The sequence below is a fragment of the Budorcas taxicolor genome, chromosome 13 (genome assembly GCF_023091745.1).
Source record: "Budorcas taxicolor isolate Tak-1 chromosome 13, Takin1.1, whole genome shotgun sequence".
Lineage (NCBI taxonomy): Eukaryota > Metazoa > Chordata > Mammalia > Artiodactyla > Bovidae > Budorcas > Budorcas taxicolor.
In genome coordinates, this window is record NC_068922.1 from 25214815 (window position 1) to 25232916 (window position 18102).

The 18102-nt window shown below is 38.2% G+C and overlaps 1 protein-coding gene across 1 annotated transcript in view; it reads right to left on the bottom strand.

Annotated features, from left to right (window-relative positions):
- The window catches only part of ARHGAP21 (Rho GTPase activating protein 21), a 131369-nt gene that overhangs the window by 8655 nt on the left and 104612 nt on the right, over positions 1-18102 (bottom strand). The window contains exons 10-21 of the mRNA XM_052650710.1: positions 15036-15194; positions 14796-14898; positions 13198-13234; positions 10351-10476; positions 8947-9231; positions 6599-6663; positions 6360-6496; positions 5398-5540; positions 4502-4657; positions 4289-4367; positions 1637-1710; positions 1470-1559 (exon numbers count right to left, since the gene is read on the bottom strand). Of these exons, the coding sequence (XP_052506670.1) occupies positions 1470-1559; positions 1637-1710; positions 4289-4367; positions 4502-4657; positions 5398-5540; positions 6360-6496; positions 6599-6663; positions 8947-9231; positions 10351-10476; positions 13198-13234; positions 14796-14898; positions 15036-15194 (1454 nt within the window). The remainder of the gene's footprint in view (positions 1-1469; positions 1560-1636; positions 1711-4288; positions 4368-4501; positions 4658-5397; positions 5541-6359; positions 6497-6598; positions 6664-8946; positions 9232-10350; positions 10477-13197; positions 13235-14795; positions 14899-15035; positions 15195-18102) is intronic.

Genomic DNA, 18102 nt, shown 5'->3' on the forward strand with positions numbered 1-18102 from the left:
AAAATAGTAATAATACTTCCTGGTTGGGATTTCCATAAACCAATCTATATGTAAATTTTTTCTTGCTTTAATGACAATATACAACACAACTGACATTTTTTCCGAGAAGTGTTTGATTGAAAGCAATTTATCTAGTTCACAACTAGTATTATAGGGAATTCCCTAGTGGTCCAGTGGTTAAGGCCCCACGATTCCACTGCAGGGGCACGAGTTCGATTCCTGGTCAGAGAACTGCACAGCACAGCTAAAAAGAAGTATTACCAAAGCTGGATTAACTGACAAAAGTATTAAAATCAAAGGGAATAAAATTTGTAAAAGAACAGGGAAAACCTCTCTCCTCAAAAACCAAAAATTGGAAATAAATATATAAAAATTCCCAAATTTGCCCAAGTGGTACATTAAGATCATGCATATGTAAAAATCTAATGTTTGAAAATATTGTTCGATAAAACCTTTACTTCAACCAAGACTTCCAAAGCCTTTTGCTCACCCTTGTACCAATATGAATACCCCAGTATTACACACCTAGATGTTGGTATGTTTATTTCCATATTTTGTATTCCTGTTTAACTACCCAGTTATCAAAGGTACACATCTTTTTTGTTATATCTTATAGTGTTTAGTATAATCTTTTGACCTCAAGATTTGATTAAAACATTAAATAACCAATCCCAAAAACATACCAGAGAGTAAAACACCATTGTAGAATTTAAAAAAAAAAATCAAACTGATCTAGGGACGCATACCAAAAATTCAGTTCCCATCCATCACTATATAGTTGATCCCTTTTACCCTGTCACCCTGCCTTCAGCCCCCACCCTCCTTCTCTGCATCCCCAACCCTCCTCCCCTCTGGTACCACTGCTCGGTTCTCTGTATCAGTGAATTTTTTTGTTTGGTTTTTTTGTTCATTTATTTGGTGTGTGGGTTTTTTAAATTCCATATGATATTCATAAAAAAACCATTTCTTTAAATCAATCAGGAAAAACTACACATGAATAGAATATTAAGATAATATTAAAGAATACTAAATTTTGGTGTGTTTGATAAAGGTAATATAGTGGTATTAAAACAAAACAAAGAAAAGGTCTTATCTGTTTAAACCAAAACAAAGGAAATGTCTGTCGTTTGTCACTGTATACTACTTGATACGTTTTTACTGTTGTTTTATGCAAGCATTGCACATTCAAAATATTAAGATACAGTTGAAAAATAAAAAGTAAACTTTCTTTTTCATTTTTCTTGCTGGATAAACATAAAAGAGAACGTCTTTAAAAAATAGTAATTGATATTTTGGGGATCTTTTGCTTGTAAGAGTGATCTTTAGAGGGACTTAACCAGCAATATTATGTATTTTAGAGCTTTTGTTTAATTATAACCTATTTTTGATTATTTGGCCTGAAGCAGGGGAGCATGTCTTTTCAACTGAAGCCACTGAAAACACATCTCTTCAATAAAGAGTTTACATACCTTATTTTTTTCTGAATTTTCTGCTACTGTCTTCAGATGAGCCGAAAGAAACTTGAGTGTTTCATAATGATGTTCGGGCAAATCGTGAATCTGAAACATATTATTTGCATGATGGATTTAAATGCTGAACTTTTGTTGTACCTCCAAAAATACAAAATAATACCTACTAGTCTTTTTAATGTTTTCAGACGATCTAGAGGATCTTCCTTACGATTGGCTTCAATAAAGTCGGCGTATTTATCTGACAACAACAGTAAGAACAAAAAAAAAATTCATCTTAAATTGTTCAAGTGAGCTGTAATCAAGTTTCCCTTTAAGATTCAATTTCAAACTATGATTAAAAAGAAAGACAAAATAGTGAAGACCACAAATAGCCTTTGAAATGTTGTCTTTGAAACTGCTATAGTTTTTAATATCTCCTAAGCCAACGCATTTTGGACTGTTTTGTTGACCATGATGGCTACTCCATTTCTTCTAAGGGATTCCTGCCCTCAGTAGTAGATATAATGGTCATCTGAGTTAAATTCACCCATTCCAGTCCATTTTAGTTCGCTGATTCCTAGAATGTCGATGTTCAGCCTTGCCATCTCCTGTTTGACCACTTCCAATTTTGCCTTGATTCATGGACCTAACATTCCAGGTTCCTATGCAATATTGCTCTTTACAGCATCAGACCTTGCTTCTATCACCAGTCACATCCACAACTGGGTATTGTTTTTGCTTTGGTTCTATCCCTTCCTTCTTTCTGGAGTTATTTCTCCACTGATCTCCAGTACCATATTGGGCACCTACCGACCTGGGGAGTTCCTCTTTCAGTATCCTATACTGTTTTTGGGCTTTTTCATACTGTTCATGGGGTTCTCAAGGCAAGAATACCGAAGTGGTTTGCCATTCCCTTGTCCAGTGGACCACATTCTGGTTCCAAATAGGAAAAGGAGTCCGTCAAGGCTGTATATTGTCACCCTGCTTATTTAACTCCTATGCAGAGTACATCATGAGAAACGCTGGGCTGGAAGAAGCACAAGCTGGAATCAAGATTGCTGGGAGAAATATCAATAACCTCAGATATGCAGATGACACCACCCTTATGACAGAAAGTGAAGAGGAACTAAAAAGCCTCTTGATGAAAGTGAAAGAGGAGAGTGAAAAAGTTGGCTTAAAGCTCAACATTTAGAAAATGAAGATCATGGCATCTGGTCCCATCACTTCATGGGAAATAGATGGGGAAACAGTGGAAACAGTGTCAGACTTTATGTTTTGGGAGCTCCAAAATCACTGCAGATGGTGACTGCAGCCATGAAATTAAAAGACGCTTACTCCTTGGAAGAAAAGTTATGACCAACCTAGATAGCATATTGAAAACCAGAGACATTACTTTGCCAACAAAGGTCCGTCTAGTCAAGGCTATGGTTTTTCCAGTAGTCGTGTATGGATGTGAGAGTTGGACTGTGAAGAAAGCTGAGCACCGAAGAATTGATGCTTTTGAACTGTGGTGTTGGAGAAGACTCTTGAGAGTCCCTTGGACTGCAAGGAGATCCAACCAGTCCATTCTAAAGGAGATTAGTCCTGGATATTCTTTGGAAGGACTGATGTTAAAGCTGAAACTCCAATACTTTGGCCACCTCATGTGAAGAGTTGACTCATTGGAAAAGACTCTGATGCTGGGAGGGATTGGGGGCAGGAGGAGAAGGGGACGACAGAGGATGAGATGACTGGATAGCATCACTGACTCGATGGACATGAGTCTGAGTGAACTCCGCGAGTTGGTGATGGACAGGGAGGCCTGGCGTGCTGCGATTCACGGGGTCGCAAAGAGTCGGACACGACTGAGCAACTGAATTGACTGACTGAAGCCAATGCAAGGAAAAGGCAATGGCAACCCACTCCAGTACTCTTGCCTGGAAAATCCCATGGACGGAGGAGCCTGGTGGGCTGCAGTCCATGGGGTTGCGGAGAGTCAGACATGACTGAGTGACTTCACTTTCCCTTTTGACTTTCATGCATTGGAGAAGGAAATGGCAACCCACTCCAGTGTTCTTGCCTGGAGAATCCCAGGTACGGGGGAGCCTGGTGGGAGGCTGTCTATGCAGTCGCACAGAGTCGGACACGACTGAAGCGACTTAGCAGCAGCAGCAGCAGCAGCAGCAAGCCAACGCAAGAGACCCAAGAGACATTGTTTTGATCCCTAGTTTGGGAAAATCCCCTGGAGAAGGAAATGGCAACCCACTTCTTGCCTGGAAAATCCCTTGGACAGAGAAGCCTGGTGGGCTACCGTCCATGAGGTTGCAGAGTCAGACACGACTGAGTGACTGAGCACATACGCATACACAAGCCTTATCAAGTAAAGGAAATTCCCTAGAACGTGAGTTTGCTGAGGGTACATCAGTCTGTCCACTTTCTCTCTCTTCACTGCAACACCCGCTACAGGGTCTTATCTCAGTCAAATAGTAGGCTTGGCTGAAAAAATGTTTTTCTACTAATTGTACTGTAGAATGTCTGAAGGCTTTTCACTGAGAACAATAATAAAAGTGTTTTTAACTTGGCTGTAAACATGAATGAACAGAATAATATATATTTTTAATGAACTGTAATAATTTTTTAATAAACTCTACATTTCACTGAAATGTATCAGGAGGGAAAAACAATCCAGATCATAAAAATAACACACAATTATGCTTTGTATTCTAATAAGAACTAACAAAACCTCCTGTTCCCTTTGACGAAAGTATTTTCTCCCAGTTTAATTGAATATGCTGTGGGTTCCCAACAATGTATGGTTCAATTGTTTCATCTGGTGTCTTTGGTGGAGGTAAACTCACCATTTGTGAAGAGAGGTTCTGGGAGTTTTCTGAAGAAGGATTTTAGTAAACTGCTGATCACATTCAAATCTCGCCATTTCTGGTTATGCAAGATAAAAATACAGTACTTTTATAGTCAATACCACCAAAGGCGGGGGGGAGGAAAGCCAACAACACAGACCAGTAATTCAAACAGAAATACCCAAATTAAAAAAAAAAAAGACACAAACTTACATCATCTTGTATATCAATATCAGCCATTCCCTTGTTCAGCTCCTCCTGCATACTGGAGATGGCTGCATTGTTTCCAGGGACTCTGTAAATACCTGTATATTCGAGACCTCTCTCTTCAACTAATTTACAACATATGTCAACTATTAATGGAATATACTGCAAAACAAGAAATAAACATTAATTTAACACCATATGAATGTTTATCTTCAGTTAATAGATGTGTATCATAGCTAAAAGACCCTTTCCATCAAAAAGGAAACAGTATATGAATTGCTGTTATTTGATACAGAGAAAATGAATATAGACATTGCAGAACTGCGCAGAGATAAAACCAACAGGAGATGTTTGAGTCAGTGGAGAAAGAATGAGTCAGTCAAGGCAGAAAGGAAAATCCATAGTAATAGAAGTCTAAGGAGGAAATAAGAGCAAATAAGAGAATGTGGAAACAGTTCAGTTGAATAAAAGAAGGGTAAAGGGGAAGAAGAAGGTTAGAATAACATTCACTCACTCGTGATATGAATCTTAACATGCGCATTGTAAACACACAGACACATTTACATCTATAACACTTTCTCAATCAAGTCCTTGTTCCTATGCTTCTTTAAACACACATGACTTGAAAATGAATTCTTACCAAGCATTTTGAATACATTCCTACTGGTTGAATAATTATTCCATTTCAGAGTCAATACATTAGCAAAATACGTTACAAAAATTACTCAACACACTCATACAGGTCAAAAACACTTAGAGAAACTAAGGTCTGTTAACACAAGGAAAATATTCAACAGACCGACAGACACGCCCTGTGATCTGCAGGGCTGTGTACTCAGGTCCCAATATGACTATGGCTGAATTAATGACTTTAGGAAGTCTGGTTGGCTGGTGTCTCCTACCCGGTTTGTATGAGCTGGTGGGCAATCGTCCAGTCTGACCCCGAATGTTCCTGTAGCAGTAGGCTTTTTCTCAAATGTCTTTCTCATAATACTTGGAATGCCTTTTCTCCACGTGCCTTTGTCTTTTGGAGGACTGGTATCATCTTTTGATTGTTTTTCAAAACAAAATGACATAAGAGAAAATGGAAACAAGAGTATCTAAATCATGACTTTAAAGATTCTTAATCAAGATTTATATAAGTCAGAGTCCTGTTCTATAAAGAATACAAACTTTATTTATCAAACATATTCTATTCTATTCTCTTCCAAATGTAACACTCCTTTCAACCTTCTAGATAATCTATTAATAGTTGGAATCATGTATGCTTCTTCACCTTTTGACTATCTGTACCATGATTTTCTTTAAAACAGTCAAGAAAACAATCAGTGTGACATCTTTATAGTGAGACTTTAGCAAAAGGAAATATATTGATTCTATTTCAAAATGAAAGTGCCTGGATCTTCATTATTAATCAAACCGGTAGTTTTTCACGTGTATATATGTGTTGGATTTTCCCTCTCTTGGTCTTTATTGCATTAACAAGAACTGATGTCTTGGACTCCCACCTTAAGAAAGGCCCCACTAGCCTAGACCAGGGACCAGTGATCTCTGGGTTAGTTCACCCTGACCTGAGGTCCACAGAAAAATATGAAAATGTCTTTGCAATCCCAATTTTGTTTTATTAAAAAATATTTTTAACTGATTTTAGTTGATTGACTACAATCCCTGTTTTATTTTACTTGCTATTTATTTATTTTTTTGGCTGCACCATGGGGCATGTGGGATCTTAGTTCCCCAACCAGGGATCGAACCCACACCCCCTACAGTGGAAGCTCAGAGTCCTAACCACTGGACTGCCAAAGAAGTCCCTATGGTCCCAATTTTAAATCCTACATGTATCTAGGAATACTGGTGTCAGTACCTTTACTGAGAAGCTTCCTTTCTGACTCCTCCTTGGGAGAGTGTGGACTCTGAGTCCGAGGCTCTGCTTTAGCACCAAGTAGGGTTTGCCGGATGCTGAGACTCTGGCGAGGGGTCTTCGGCAATGGCTCTGCTTTGCTGCCAAAAGAAAGGGACATTTGTGAACAAACATTTTTACAATGTTTTGTGAACAGGCATTTTTACATCCTAATGACCTAGGAGGCATGGTGGGATTCTCACCTCATTAGACTGTTGTATTCTTTTATTCTTCGACTAATTAGGTCCCTGTTCGTGACTCCAGTGTCCTATAGAATAAACAGAAGGTAAAATGAGAAAGTCAATTCTAAATTTAAATAGGGATCCTACATTTTTTTGGTGGCGGGGGGTATGGGTGGGGGGGCTCCATACTACTTTGCTCATTCAATACCAACACTATGGGGTGGTTTTAAAACCTGTATTCAAATCACGACCCAACATCATTAAGTGACAAATGCTCCAAGTGCCTCTCCCATTTCCAAGAGCTTTCCGTTTATTTCCTGTATCCCTGCAATACCTAGACAACCAGCAAGTTGCCAGTGTTCAAATTTATTGAACTCATCTGTCATTTTTAATAAATGACAGGGAAACAGAGAGCCAGTTTTTTCTTGCTAACCCCAGAAAGATTGTTAGAACAGAAAAGCTCAAAACTGTTTTGTTTTTTTTTAACCTCAACAATATACTGTATGGAAAACTCAGAGTTGACCATATGATAATGATTTTTCCCCCTACTGATTCCAGCTCTATATTGACGTGTGTCCTCAAATATATTTTTTACTTGTCTCATTTCGATCATAGTGAACATTATAATTTACAGAGAATACAGGCTTTGTAAATTCTCGGATTCAAATCTATTCTTCTCATTTACCAACTGAAAAAGGATATGGTTGAGACCTAGAATAAGATTGCCTGGGTGTAAGTCTTGGTCCTGACACTTCCAAGCTATGTGACTTTGAGGACACTACTTAACCTCTCTTTGTTAAATAGTTTCCATGTTTGAAACACGGTAATGGTAATAGTGGGACATATTCATATGATTACTGTGGTTAACCAACGTAAAAATGCTTAAAAGACTGACTGCCATATGGTATATGCTCAGTGAATTATTACTTTCTGAGCTATAAAACTGGGTGGAAATATCTGTGTCTGAAAAATCAGATGATAGTGATGATGGTTGGCATGAGGTGCATGTTCATGACCTACCAGGCACTGGGCTGCATTCTTTGTAAGCGTCACCCTTAAAACAGCCCTACGTCTCAAAGATGAAGTCATCTACTGCCCAGTACGACACCTGGCACAGAGCAGGTGCTGATTCAAACAGGAACTCCTGTGAATTGCTACTTAGAGCTGAAATCTATATCCAAGTTCTGATTTTCCCTCTCTACTGTGACAAAACTCACTAACGTTTTTTTATAGTGGTGGTTGTAGAAAAAGGGTTGTATTGACACGGATCTGGGGTTCATTGTTAGTGACAAACAAGAAAGAGTATACACTATCAGAGGAAAAAAATAGGCATTTTTCTTAAGAACTAAGTTTTCACGATTTAAATTGGATATAATGGAAATGACTAAATTTGAAAACATAATTTGCATAATTTTATGCTTGATGTAGGTGTTCCTGAATACTGTAAGAGGAAAGAACCTTGTGTTTTTCTTTTTTTGTCATAACAACGGGTCACACAAAAGGAGAACAATATCTAAGAAAAACTGTTGATAGGAAAAAGGCACCCTTGAGTGAAATCTAGACTTAATCATTGCTGAATCTGCTCTGTAGAGTTTATAGTTATGTACACGTAAAAACAGTATCTTCACTACTGGAATTTCTGCTGTAGAAATATCTCGATGGCTGTGAGTCAGAAACTCCTTATTAAAAAGAAAAGTTGGCTTATCACACGATTTCCAATAATGCAAGTTTTCTTAGAATCTAATTATTGTATTACTATAGGCTATATTATACTCTTGCCTGCACCATTTCATTAAAAAAAAAAAAAAAACCACACTATCAGTATCTCTTTGAATTTACACAGCGATTTGAGAAGCATTTTCAGTGTAACTTAAGCCCCACAACAATCCTGGTCTTAAGATAAAGAAGCAGAGTATTTAGTCATTAAGGTAATGACCAGGACTAGGAACCTAGATCTTTGATCAGTTCACTGTTTGACAAAGGATGCAGAATATCTGAATTATCTATTTCTCTAGCTCAGTAATGATGATTTTCCAGTAAGTGAAAATAATATAAATATTAAAATGTACACTGAATTCTTCTTCTGGTTTTTTTTTTTTTGTGGGGGTTGGGGGTGAGGAATGCAGCTTGAGGTTCCTAACCTCAGTTCCCTGACTAGGGATCAAACCCATGCCCTCGGCAATGGGAGCACAGAGTTCTGACCAGTCAACCACCAGGGAATTCCCTGAGTTTTCCTTCTGGTCACCTATTTTTGAGTGAAAATAGCATACTATAATTTTTTTTAAGTGATGTATCAGATTCTTTCAGTCTTCTTTTAAAAAACCATTGTGAAGGTTGTTGGTTTTATTGATGTCATTTTGGACAATCACCTCCTCGTTTAAATTGCTGCTCTCCTGGATGGTTTTGATCCAGGCTAACATGTCATCCCTGTCTTCAGCCTGAAACAGGCACTCGCAGTCAGATGTGGTGAGTCGAAAGACATTCTTCCTCTTGGTCTCGCTGTAAGAGATGTCTATTAAGCAGGCGTTAACACTGATGGGCTGCTCCTCCTCAGACGGAGTCGTCTGTTCTCGTTTATCTTTGTACAGATACAGCGAATGGCCCCGAAGTACAACATACATCTGCTTCCACGGCCGAATACTTCCACCAACTCGCTGGAGAACAAGAGACAAATCAGACAGACTCAGCACTCGGCTAAATCTTAGTGCAGAACAGACACACCGAGCAGAGCTGTTAACATACAGAAATGTTAACCCAAGGTGGCAGGTGCCTGCTTTACGTCAACGTGTATTTGTTAGGGGAGGAAAGGCAAAGTTTGTGTAATGTAAACCAAGTGGGGCACTGCATTCCTATCACAATCAAGGGTAGTGAAACCTCAACTTCAATTGGGTCCGGAAAATAAAATGAACAAAGTTAATTAGGATAAAGCGAGTGTAGCAAAATATATTAAAAAATGCTAAGGAAATAGAAAATAAGGAAAAAGATCAGTCAGAAAAATCTTTTGAGTGAAAGCAAGGCTTAGATCATGCAAATGATAAACACTGCATAAGGTGACTCCAAAATGATATGTATGAGTGATGAATTTAGTTAACAAAATTGATCAATTTTATATGGTCAAGCAACAACATACAGGGTGGGTTTTCTAAAGAAAAGAAAAGAGAAGTTTGATACTCTTTGGACAGTATTATACTTTTCTTATAAATTAACTGCCCAAATATTATAGGGAATTTTCTGGTAAAGTTTTTATTATATTGTTATCTGCTTTGTGAAGCATATATTGATACTGTGATATTCATTTAAATATCTTTTATGTTTGTAAAATAAATGGAATGATAAAGCTATTTTAAAGGCAACTTAACAGAGTAAACTGGAAGACGCTGAATAAAAGTTTTTAAATATTAACATGGAGAATTGCCACTCCCTAAAGGACTATCCTGTGATAATCCATGGGTAATAAATTTTTTTAATAAGAGAAGCAGAGTTCCTTCTTAAATACTCTGATGTCACTTTAATGTTGCCAAGATAAAAGATAATATATTCCATATGTAACTGATATAAAGAATGAAAGAGGAATTAAATTTTAAAAGATATTAAATTAAATCACTGATCAGAATTTTTTAAAACAATTTTTCCTGCATGTCAACAAAGATACTTATAAATGTTTTCGACTCTTCTTATTATGTATATGTTGCCATTTTCCGTATACAGACTGACTGCTTTGTTTTTCAGGGCCTGCATTTCACAAGCTCATGGTAGCTGAAAAAATGTACTACCTTGCCCTTATCAGTGACGAGTGGCCTGAAATGAAGCCACCCTTCCTTGGCAGCATCGCTGAAAACCTCTGAGGAAGAGTCTTTCCTGGATCCGGAATCTTCTGATGACTTTTGACTGTCTAAGATCTATAGAAAAGGTCACAGAAAACACAGCAAAATATCAGCTTTTTCCTTTGGAAATACTTGCATGTCGAAATTACTTTGCTGAAAGTCTTCTACTAAATCTTCCAAATGAAAGGCTACTTTTGAAAACCCCTTTACATAAGAAAAATATTTATTTATTTATTTATTTTTAAGATGAGCATCATTTTTTAAAGTCACCTGAAGGAATTTTTTTTAACCATTAAAAAACAACAGAAATAGTACAATTTTCCTTTTCTGAAGAGCTCACAGTTTTAGTGAGGAAAGACAAAGTAGAATAAAAAATTAAAAAACAAGAGAACGATCAGATGGTGATTAGTGCCATTTGGAGAAGGAAACAGTGAGATGCAATAAAAGGAACAACCAAGGAGCGGCTATAAATTGGTGCTGCTGAAGCAAGTCTTCTCTGCAGAAAGAACACGTAAGATGAAATTTGGAGAAAACATTTTTAAAGGGGGTAACCATGAAAGGTCAGGGGAAAGAAAAAATTTAGGGAGAGTGCATAGCTAATAAATATACATTCATCGTTACCACCTTTTCTTTTTGTTTTATTTTTTTGGCCGTGCCACGTAGCGTGTGGGATCTTAGTTCCCCAACTGAGGGTCGTATCCAAGTCCCCTGTGTTGGCAGGCAATCTTAACTACTGCACTCTCAGGGAAGTCCTTCACTGTTATCATTTTAAATGTTCACTTTTCCATGGGAGTAAGAGAAACTGCTAATTATGGATTGTTCAGGATCCTCCAAGCTGTGGCAGGAAGTGTTGTGCGGGGAGACCATGAAGTGATGCATCAGGGGAGTTATACCATCTGATCACACAGCTGGAAGGTCACTCTGCTTGCTACCTGGAGTGTGGATTTGAAAGGACAACTATGAAAGGACAACCTATGGGAATCCAGGCAAGGGATGACAGGAGCTGGGACTACACGAGCAAAAATGAAGACGGAGAGGAATGGAAAGGTTCAGGGTACGTCCTGGAGGTGGAGTGGACTGGCATGTGAAATGGAAAAGAAAAAACAGGCTAATTACTGTATTTGGCACTTGAACAACTAGGTGACCTGAAGCAGATTTTGAGAGATGGGGAAAGCTGAGGGATACATGTCTGGGGGAGTCATCTAAGTCTTCTTGGGTATGTAAACCTTGAGCTGCTCATTACACATCCTATTGCAGATGGTGCAGGGCAGGAGCCCATGTGAGCTGAAGTCTGGGGAAGAGGTCAAGGCTAGCAATATACAGTTGGGGAGATCTCTGGGGCAGATCGTTGAGAAAATGAGGGTAGATGGAGAGGTGAGAGGAGTCAGAACCAGCACTAGACCTTCCAACATTTTATATACTAGGCAGAGGCAGAAACGGAGACCAGCAGAAGAAAGTGTTTCAGGAGGTGAGAAATAATGCTGGATACTCCTGAAAAGTCAAATGTGTTAAAAACCCAAGCAACTAGGGACTTCCCTGGTGGTTTAGGGGTCAAGAATCTGCCTTCCAATGCAGGGAATGTGGGTATGATCCCTGGTCCGGAAACTAAGATCCCACATGCAGCAGGGTAACTGAGCCGGTGTGCTCTAGACCCCACACTCTACAACAAAGAGCCCAGGTGCTATGAGAAGACTTAATGCAGCAAAACACACTCACACACACACAGCCCTAGCCAACTAGTCTTTTATTGGTAACCTCGGACTGAACAGTACCATCCTGATATGTGTGGGTTGAGAAAGACATGACATGGGGGAGTGGAAACCACGGACAATTTTTTCCCAAGGAATTTTGCTGTGGAAGAGTAAAATAGGAGCAGTAAATAGCGGAAAGGGGTTGTGGATTCTAGGAAGTAGCAGAACATGCCTTTACATGCTGGTGACTGAACCACTGGAAAGAGTGATTCTGCAGAAGAGAGAAGGGTCCTGAGAAAGGGAAAAGTGATGGAATCCAAAGAAGAAATGTGGGTGTTTGTGTTTAATAGGATAATGTTCCAAGTAAAAAGATATTTATTGGCACTTCCCTGGTGGTCCAGTAGTTAAGAATCTGCCATGCAATGCAGGGGACGTGAGTCCGACCCCTGGTTGGGGAACTAAGATCCAACATGCCATAGGGCAGTTAAGCCCACGTGCCACAACTACACAGTCCATGAGCTACAACAAAGATCCCACATGATGCAGTGACGATCCTGAGTGCTACAACTGGGACCCGAAGCAGCCAGATAAATAAAAATAAATTTAAAAAATAGTCAAGGTATTTATTAAGATAAGGGTAAGGAAGGCAGAAAGTGTGAGTTTAAGTGAAGACCCTAATGTTTTTGAAGAAGGCAAAATAACAAAATTCCTGTCTAATAACTTTTAGGGAAAGGTATGAGGGGAGGGTAGATAAGAGTGGATGGGGTGGATTGCATTGAGGGGGTGGTGGCTAAGTGAAGTAATGTTGAGGACAGAAAAACAAACATCCTGCTGGACAGTCAGAGTTCTCTCCATAAACTTGTATCACTAAAATAAGAAAATCAGCACAATGTATGTGAAGTATTATATATTTGATGAATACGTTTATAAATCACAACATAGAAGGCAATTTTCCAAATGCATTTGAAGCTTACAGAATAAAGGGTTATGACACATAAATATAAAATACCCAATAATAAACAATTCTCTATGAAGAGCAAAAGTAAATTAAAGTTAATAGAAACACTTATCATTTGCTTGTATTTTAAAAATATTGACTACCTACCTTGATTCCCTTCAGGCTAGATACATGTTTAAAAGACCTGTTGGAAAAGAAATCTATCAATATTTGTAATAAGTGCACAAAAATAACTTAAAGATGTAAAAGTAATTTAACTATTACAACTACCCTTTCATTAATAAGATGACCTTTCATTTTTACCATATTAAGTGTTCAGGGTTCAATGCAAGTAAGCAAAAAAAGCCAATTTTATAAGTACTTAAACTTTTGATTCTGTGACAGAGCTTTCTTAAACTGTAAGTTAAAACCATCTCTGTATAAAAGGTGAGATTTTGTTTTCTTGTTTTTTTTTAGATCAAAGAAAAAGCTACTCAGACTAAGCATTGGGCTTTATGTTATTAGTTGTCTGTAGCTGTAATGCTCTACTAAGGATTTCCACACTGTCAATAATGAGCAGTCCGTGGTCCCCATCAGTGGCCGGAGAGACCAGCACGTGCACACTCATCCAGCCTGTGGACATGCGGCAGCAAGCGTGTTAGGGCTGGTCACCACTCTTCCCTCTGACCCTGTTTTGGATGTTTCAGCACAGAGAACAACTCTGAAAGCCACCAAAAAAGCTTACGGCTTCGGAGGACAGGTTCACACTGATTATTCAAAACAGTTTAAGTTCATGGGACAAAGCTGTTTTGTGTTGTAATTCAAAATTCATTTAAGGAGCACAGGATTTTAATGTGTGACTGAAGATGGCATGGTCCTTTCCTCTCAGTCCCACCATCTTTGCAGGAAGCAGAGTGTAGCTGGGATAAGATAAAGCTGACTGTGAAACGAAGCTGTTACCAATATCTTTTTGTAAGGGGGATAAAGGCGAAGATGGCTCATACATCCCATTCTGCATCATAAGAATAATCCCTGCCAGTCACTGCCACTGCCCTGGCCACACCTCACACACTCCCCTAAGGCAGCTAGTCTAGGAAGAGCAAACGGGACAGTGACTGGCAATAAATTTTGGAGTTAAAAATATACACAGCCTTTGATATAACAATCCTTTTTCCAACTGTACTCACACACATATATGCTAAATGAACTATGTATAAATATAGCTGTGGGATAAGATTTGATCATCAAAATGTCTATTAATAGAATACAGAATACCAATTAAATATATTACAGTGTAACTCCTCAGTGGAAAATTAAACAATCGTGAAAAAGAATGAGCCAGGAATACACACACTGAAAACTCTCTAAGATCCGTGTGTAGAGCACATATCATTTGTCTGTAAAAATAACTAGAATACACACATGAATGTATATAAGCATATGCAAACGTGTATGATTTTAAGCAAGGAATAGCTCTGGAATTACATAAAAGATAGCATAGCTCTGTCTGAGAGTAGGACTGCATGACTAGAGGTCTAAAGCAGGAATAATTTTATGTGTATTTTTGTATCATAAAATACTATTACTGATTTTTAAACACTTTAAAAAAAATTCAATTGCATGTATTATCACGTGACAATTTTTATTTTTTATTTGCATTTCTAATGTTGAAGTTAGAAAGTACATCAGTAAATTCCATATTTATATGTCAAGGGCATAGTGAGCACCCACTAACAGGCATTTAAAACCACACGCTTGAGACTTACAGTTTTGCATCTTCTCTGTAATCATCCAGGCCCTCATCATATGACTTGGATCGTTCCGTCTTTGAGCTGGGCTGGGCATCCAGACTGGGAGGTCCAACAGATTCTGCAAGTAAAACCCAACATTCAGATATGTGCAAGTAGTTTCCAGATTCTATTTTCACGGCGAGAAGGTCACCACAGTACCCTAAGTGGAAAACTGAGAATGTGAGACAATTCACGTAACTACTCAATGAAACGTACCCTGGTCATGGGAGAGCTGACGTCGGATTAATGGAGCTGAAGTTGTGAGGCTGGGAGGGACCGTTGCTATGGAGGGTACCTGGGAGGTGGAGGCAGAGATGACCGCAGAGGCGGGGATGTGAGAAATGTCGTGATCGATGCTAGGGCTGGTAGGTTCATCTATAAGACAAAATGAAAATAAATATTGGGATGTTAAATGGCATCATCATTAATGATAACAATGACAGAACTAATCAGTGGTACCCAGTATTAAAAGAACCAGATAGAGATCTGAACACCACAGCAATAACAGTAAATGACAGAGTCCTCTGTTAAAAGTCTAGTCACACAGTTTCAACTCTAGTTTGGAATTACTAAATTCCAAAGAATTCCAAGAATATGATCGAAGAAATCAAATGAGTTGCTTTTACCCAAAATTAAATTGTTTGCTTCTACTGAACAATTAAGAGAATTCCCTGATGTCTCAGATGGTAAAGAATCTGCTTACAATGCAGGAGGCCTGGGTTCGATCTCTGGGTCTGGAAGATTTCCTGGAGAAAAGAATGGCAACCCACTCCAGTATTCTTGCCTGGAAAATTCCATGGACTGAGGCTACAGTCCATGGAGTCGCAAAGAGTCGCACACGACTAACACTTTCACCAAACAATTAATACTTTCACCAAACTGATCATCAAGATACCGAAGTTCACAGGTATTCAGAACCCAAACTATAAAAGCAGCATGTTTGTGTGAATGTGAGAGGCATGTGTGTATGAAAGATGACCCCGCTTGCGAGCTGACGAATGCTGGAAACATTAATTTCAAGGAATCGAACATTTACCTTAAAATAATTTAATATATATTAGGTACCGATTTCACAAATTTATCTTTAGGATGATTAATTTTAGCACAAAGAATAAGCCAGATGTTAGGAATGGGGAAGACTGAGCTGCTGGTCAAAGGATTTAGATCCTGTTTTGCTGGACTTTGTGAAAGCTACTTAATTCCTCTGGATATTAAATTCATTCCGTATAAAGAAATTGGGCTAGGATTATCAGAAGGGTCATTTATAGCTCAAGAGGACTACAACAATAAATCCACAATAGGGGTAAAATTATCTGTTTAATTTATGTAAGAACATAAAATACTTAGGGGCTTTCATAAGCCGGAGATTTCTTAGGGGGCTTCTGAGGTTTGAATTTATTTTAAAAACTGACAGATCTGACTGAGAGTGTAGTTATTATTGGATCTACTTTCAATATTAAAGGAACTAGCTGAAAATCCAGAAAATCTGATTGAGGGAAATGATTCTATAATTTTTATAAGTACAAAGTTTTTTTAAAAAATTTATTTCCCTAAGTAAATAAGCATAGTATTCTACAAGGGATGCTATATATCAGTCTGAAATGTTACAGAATAAAAGCCAACACTACTACCAAAAGGAAGATAAATGAACATCTAAAATTATTCTGTGGTGAGCAGTTTTGTTACACTTGAAACATAAATTTATCTAGTAAGAAGATGCCAACTCAAACTTGGGAAATCTGAGCTAGAAAAAGTGAATATTAAATTCAAAATTATTGCTTAGTCACCCAGGCCCATGCCTTTTGGGTAACTTTCAGATAACTAAGTTCTCCTGAACTAGAGAAGAAAACGGCAAACCACTTCAGTATTCTTGCCTTGAGAATCTCATTAACGGTATGAAAAGGCAAAAATATATGACACTGAAAGATGAACCCCCCAGGCCGGTAGGTACCCAATATGCTACTGGAGATCAGTGGAGAAATAACTCCAGAAAGAATGAAGAGATGGAGCCAAAGCAAAAACGACGCCCAGCTGTGGATGACTGGTGATGGAAGTCAAGTTCGATGCTGTGAAGAACAACGTTGTGATCCAGCTCTATCCTACAAGCTCTAAGATTTCTGAATTGGTTTTAAATGCCAGTGTCAACGGGCTATATCAACCAAATTCAATTTTAGTTAGGCTAATCCTAATTTGGTACACACGTACTGGCCAACTCTAGGGTGAGAGGAACAAGAGAAAATATTTAAAGTATGGCAAAAATGAGGGGAGTACGAATTTTAGATGAAATTGAAGTGGGTAATACAACTGGCTTTTTTATATTAATAGTTATGAGTAGTAGTATGATGACCTAGAGGGGTGGCGTGAGGGGGTGGGAGGGAGGCTCAGAACGGAGGGAGGGAATATATGTATACATACAGCTGATTCATGTCAATGTACAGCAGAAACTAAGAAAACATTTTAAAGCAGTTATCCTTCAATTAAAAATAGGAAAAAAAACACAAAAAATCAAGATTGGAGAATATACCTTAATACCTGCTACTAAAGAACAAACTACTTAGGAACTCATTATTCATCTTGTATTTTGTGTTTACTTGTGACAGGTGTTGAAATTTATTTTCAGGACATACTTTGAAGCTTTACAGGGCATGTGGGTATAGTGAAAGTGAAAGTCGCTCCATCGTGTCCAACTCTTTGCAACCCCATAGACTATACATCCCATGGAATTCTCCAGACCAGAATACTGGAGTTGGTAGTCTTTCCCTTCTCCAGGGCATCTTCCAACCCAGGTGATGAACCCAGGTCTCCTGCATTGCAGGGGATTCTTTACCAGCTGAGCCACAAGGGTGTGAGTAGGTATAAACAAAATACTGCTAATGACTGATCTTCTTAATTTTAAAAACAAAGTGGTTTATTTTCTTCACTTTTCTAAGTCTTGTGACCCCAGAGGACTATTAGATGTTAAATGTATAACAAAATGCTGGAATTTTTTCTTTCTGCAAGATGTTTCATTATCTCTGTATTACACAGATAATGAAGTAAATGAATTGGCTCCATTCTCTGATATTTTGGGAAATAAAGCCAAAGCACCTATTTATTTCCATTGGTTATAATGCTTTCAAGTAACAAAAATAATTATTAAAATCACAGACTATTAAGACTCTGGAGTGTGACGCTACAAAAGCAAGCCTTAATTCTTTTTTCCTTCTAATTTAATGTTTCATGAAAAGCACAAAGCATAGTCCAACATTCTCCAAGGAAACTGAAATGCTCTAAATAAAAGAAA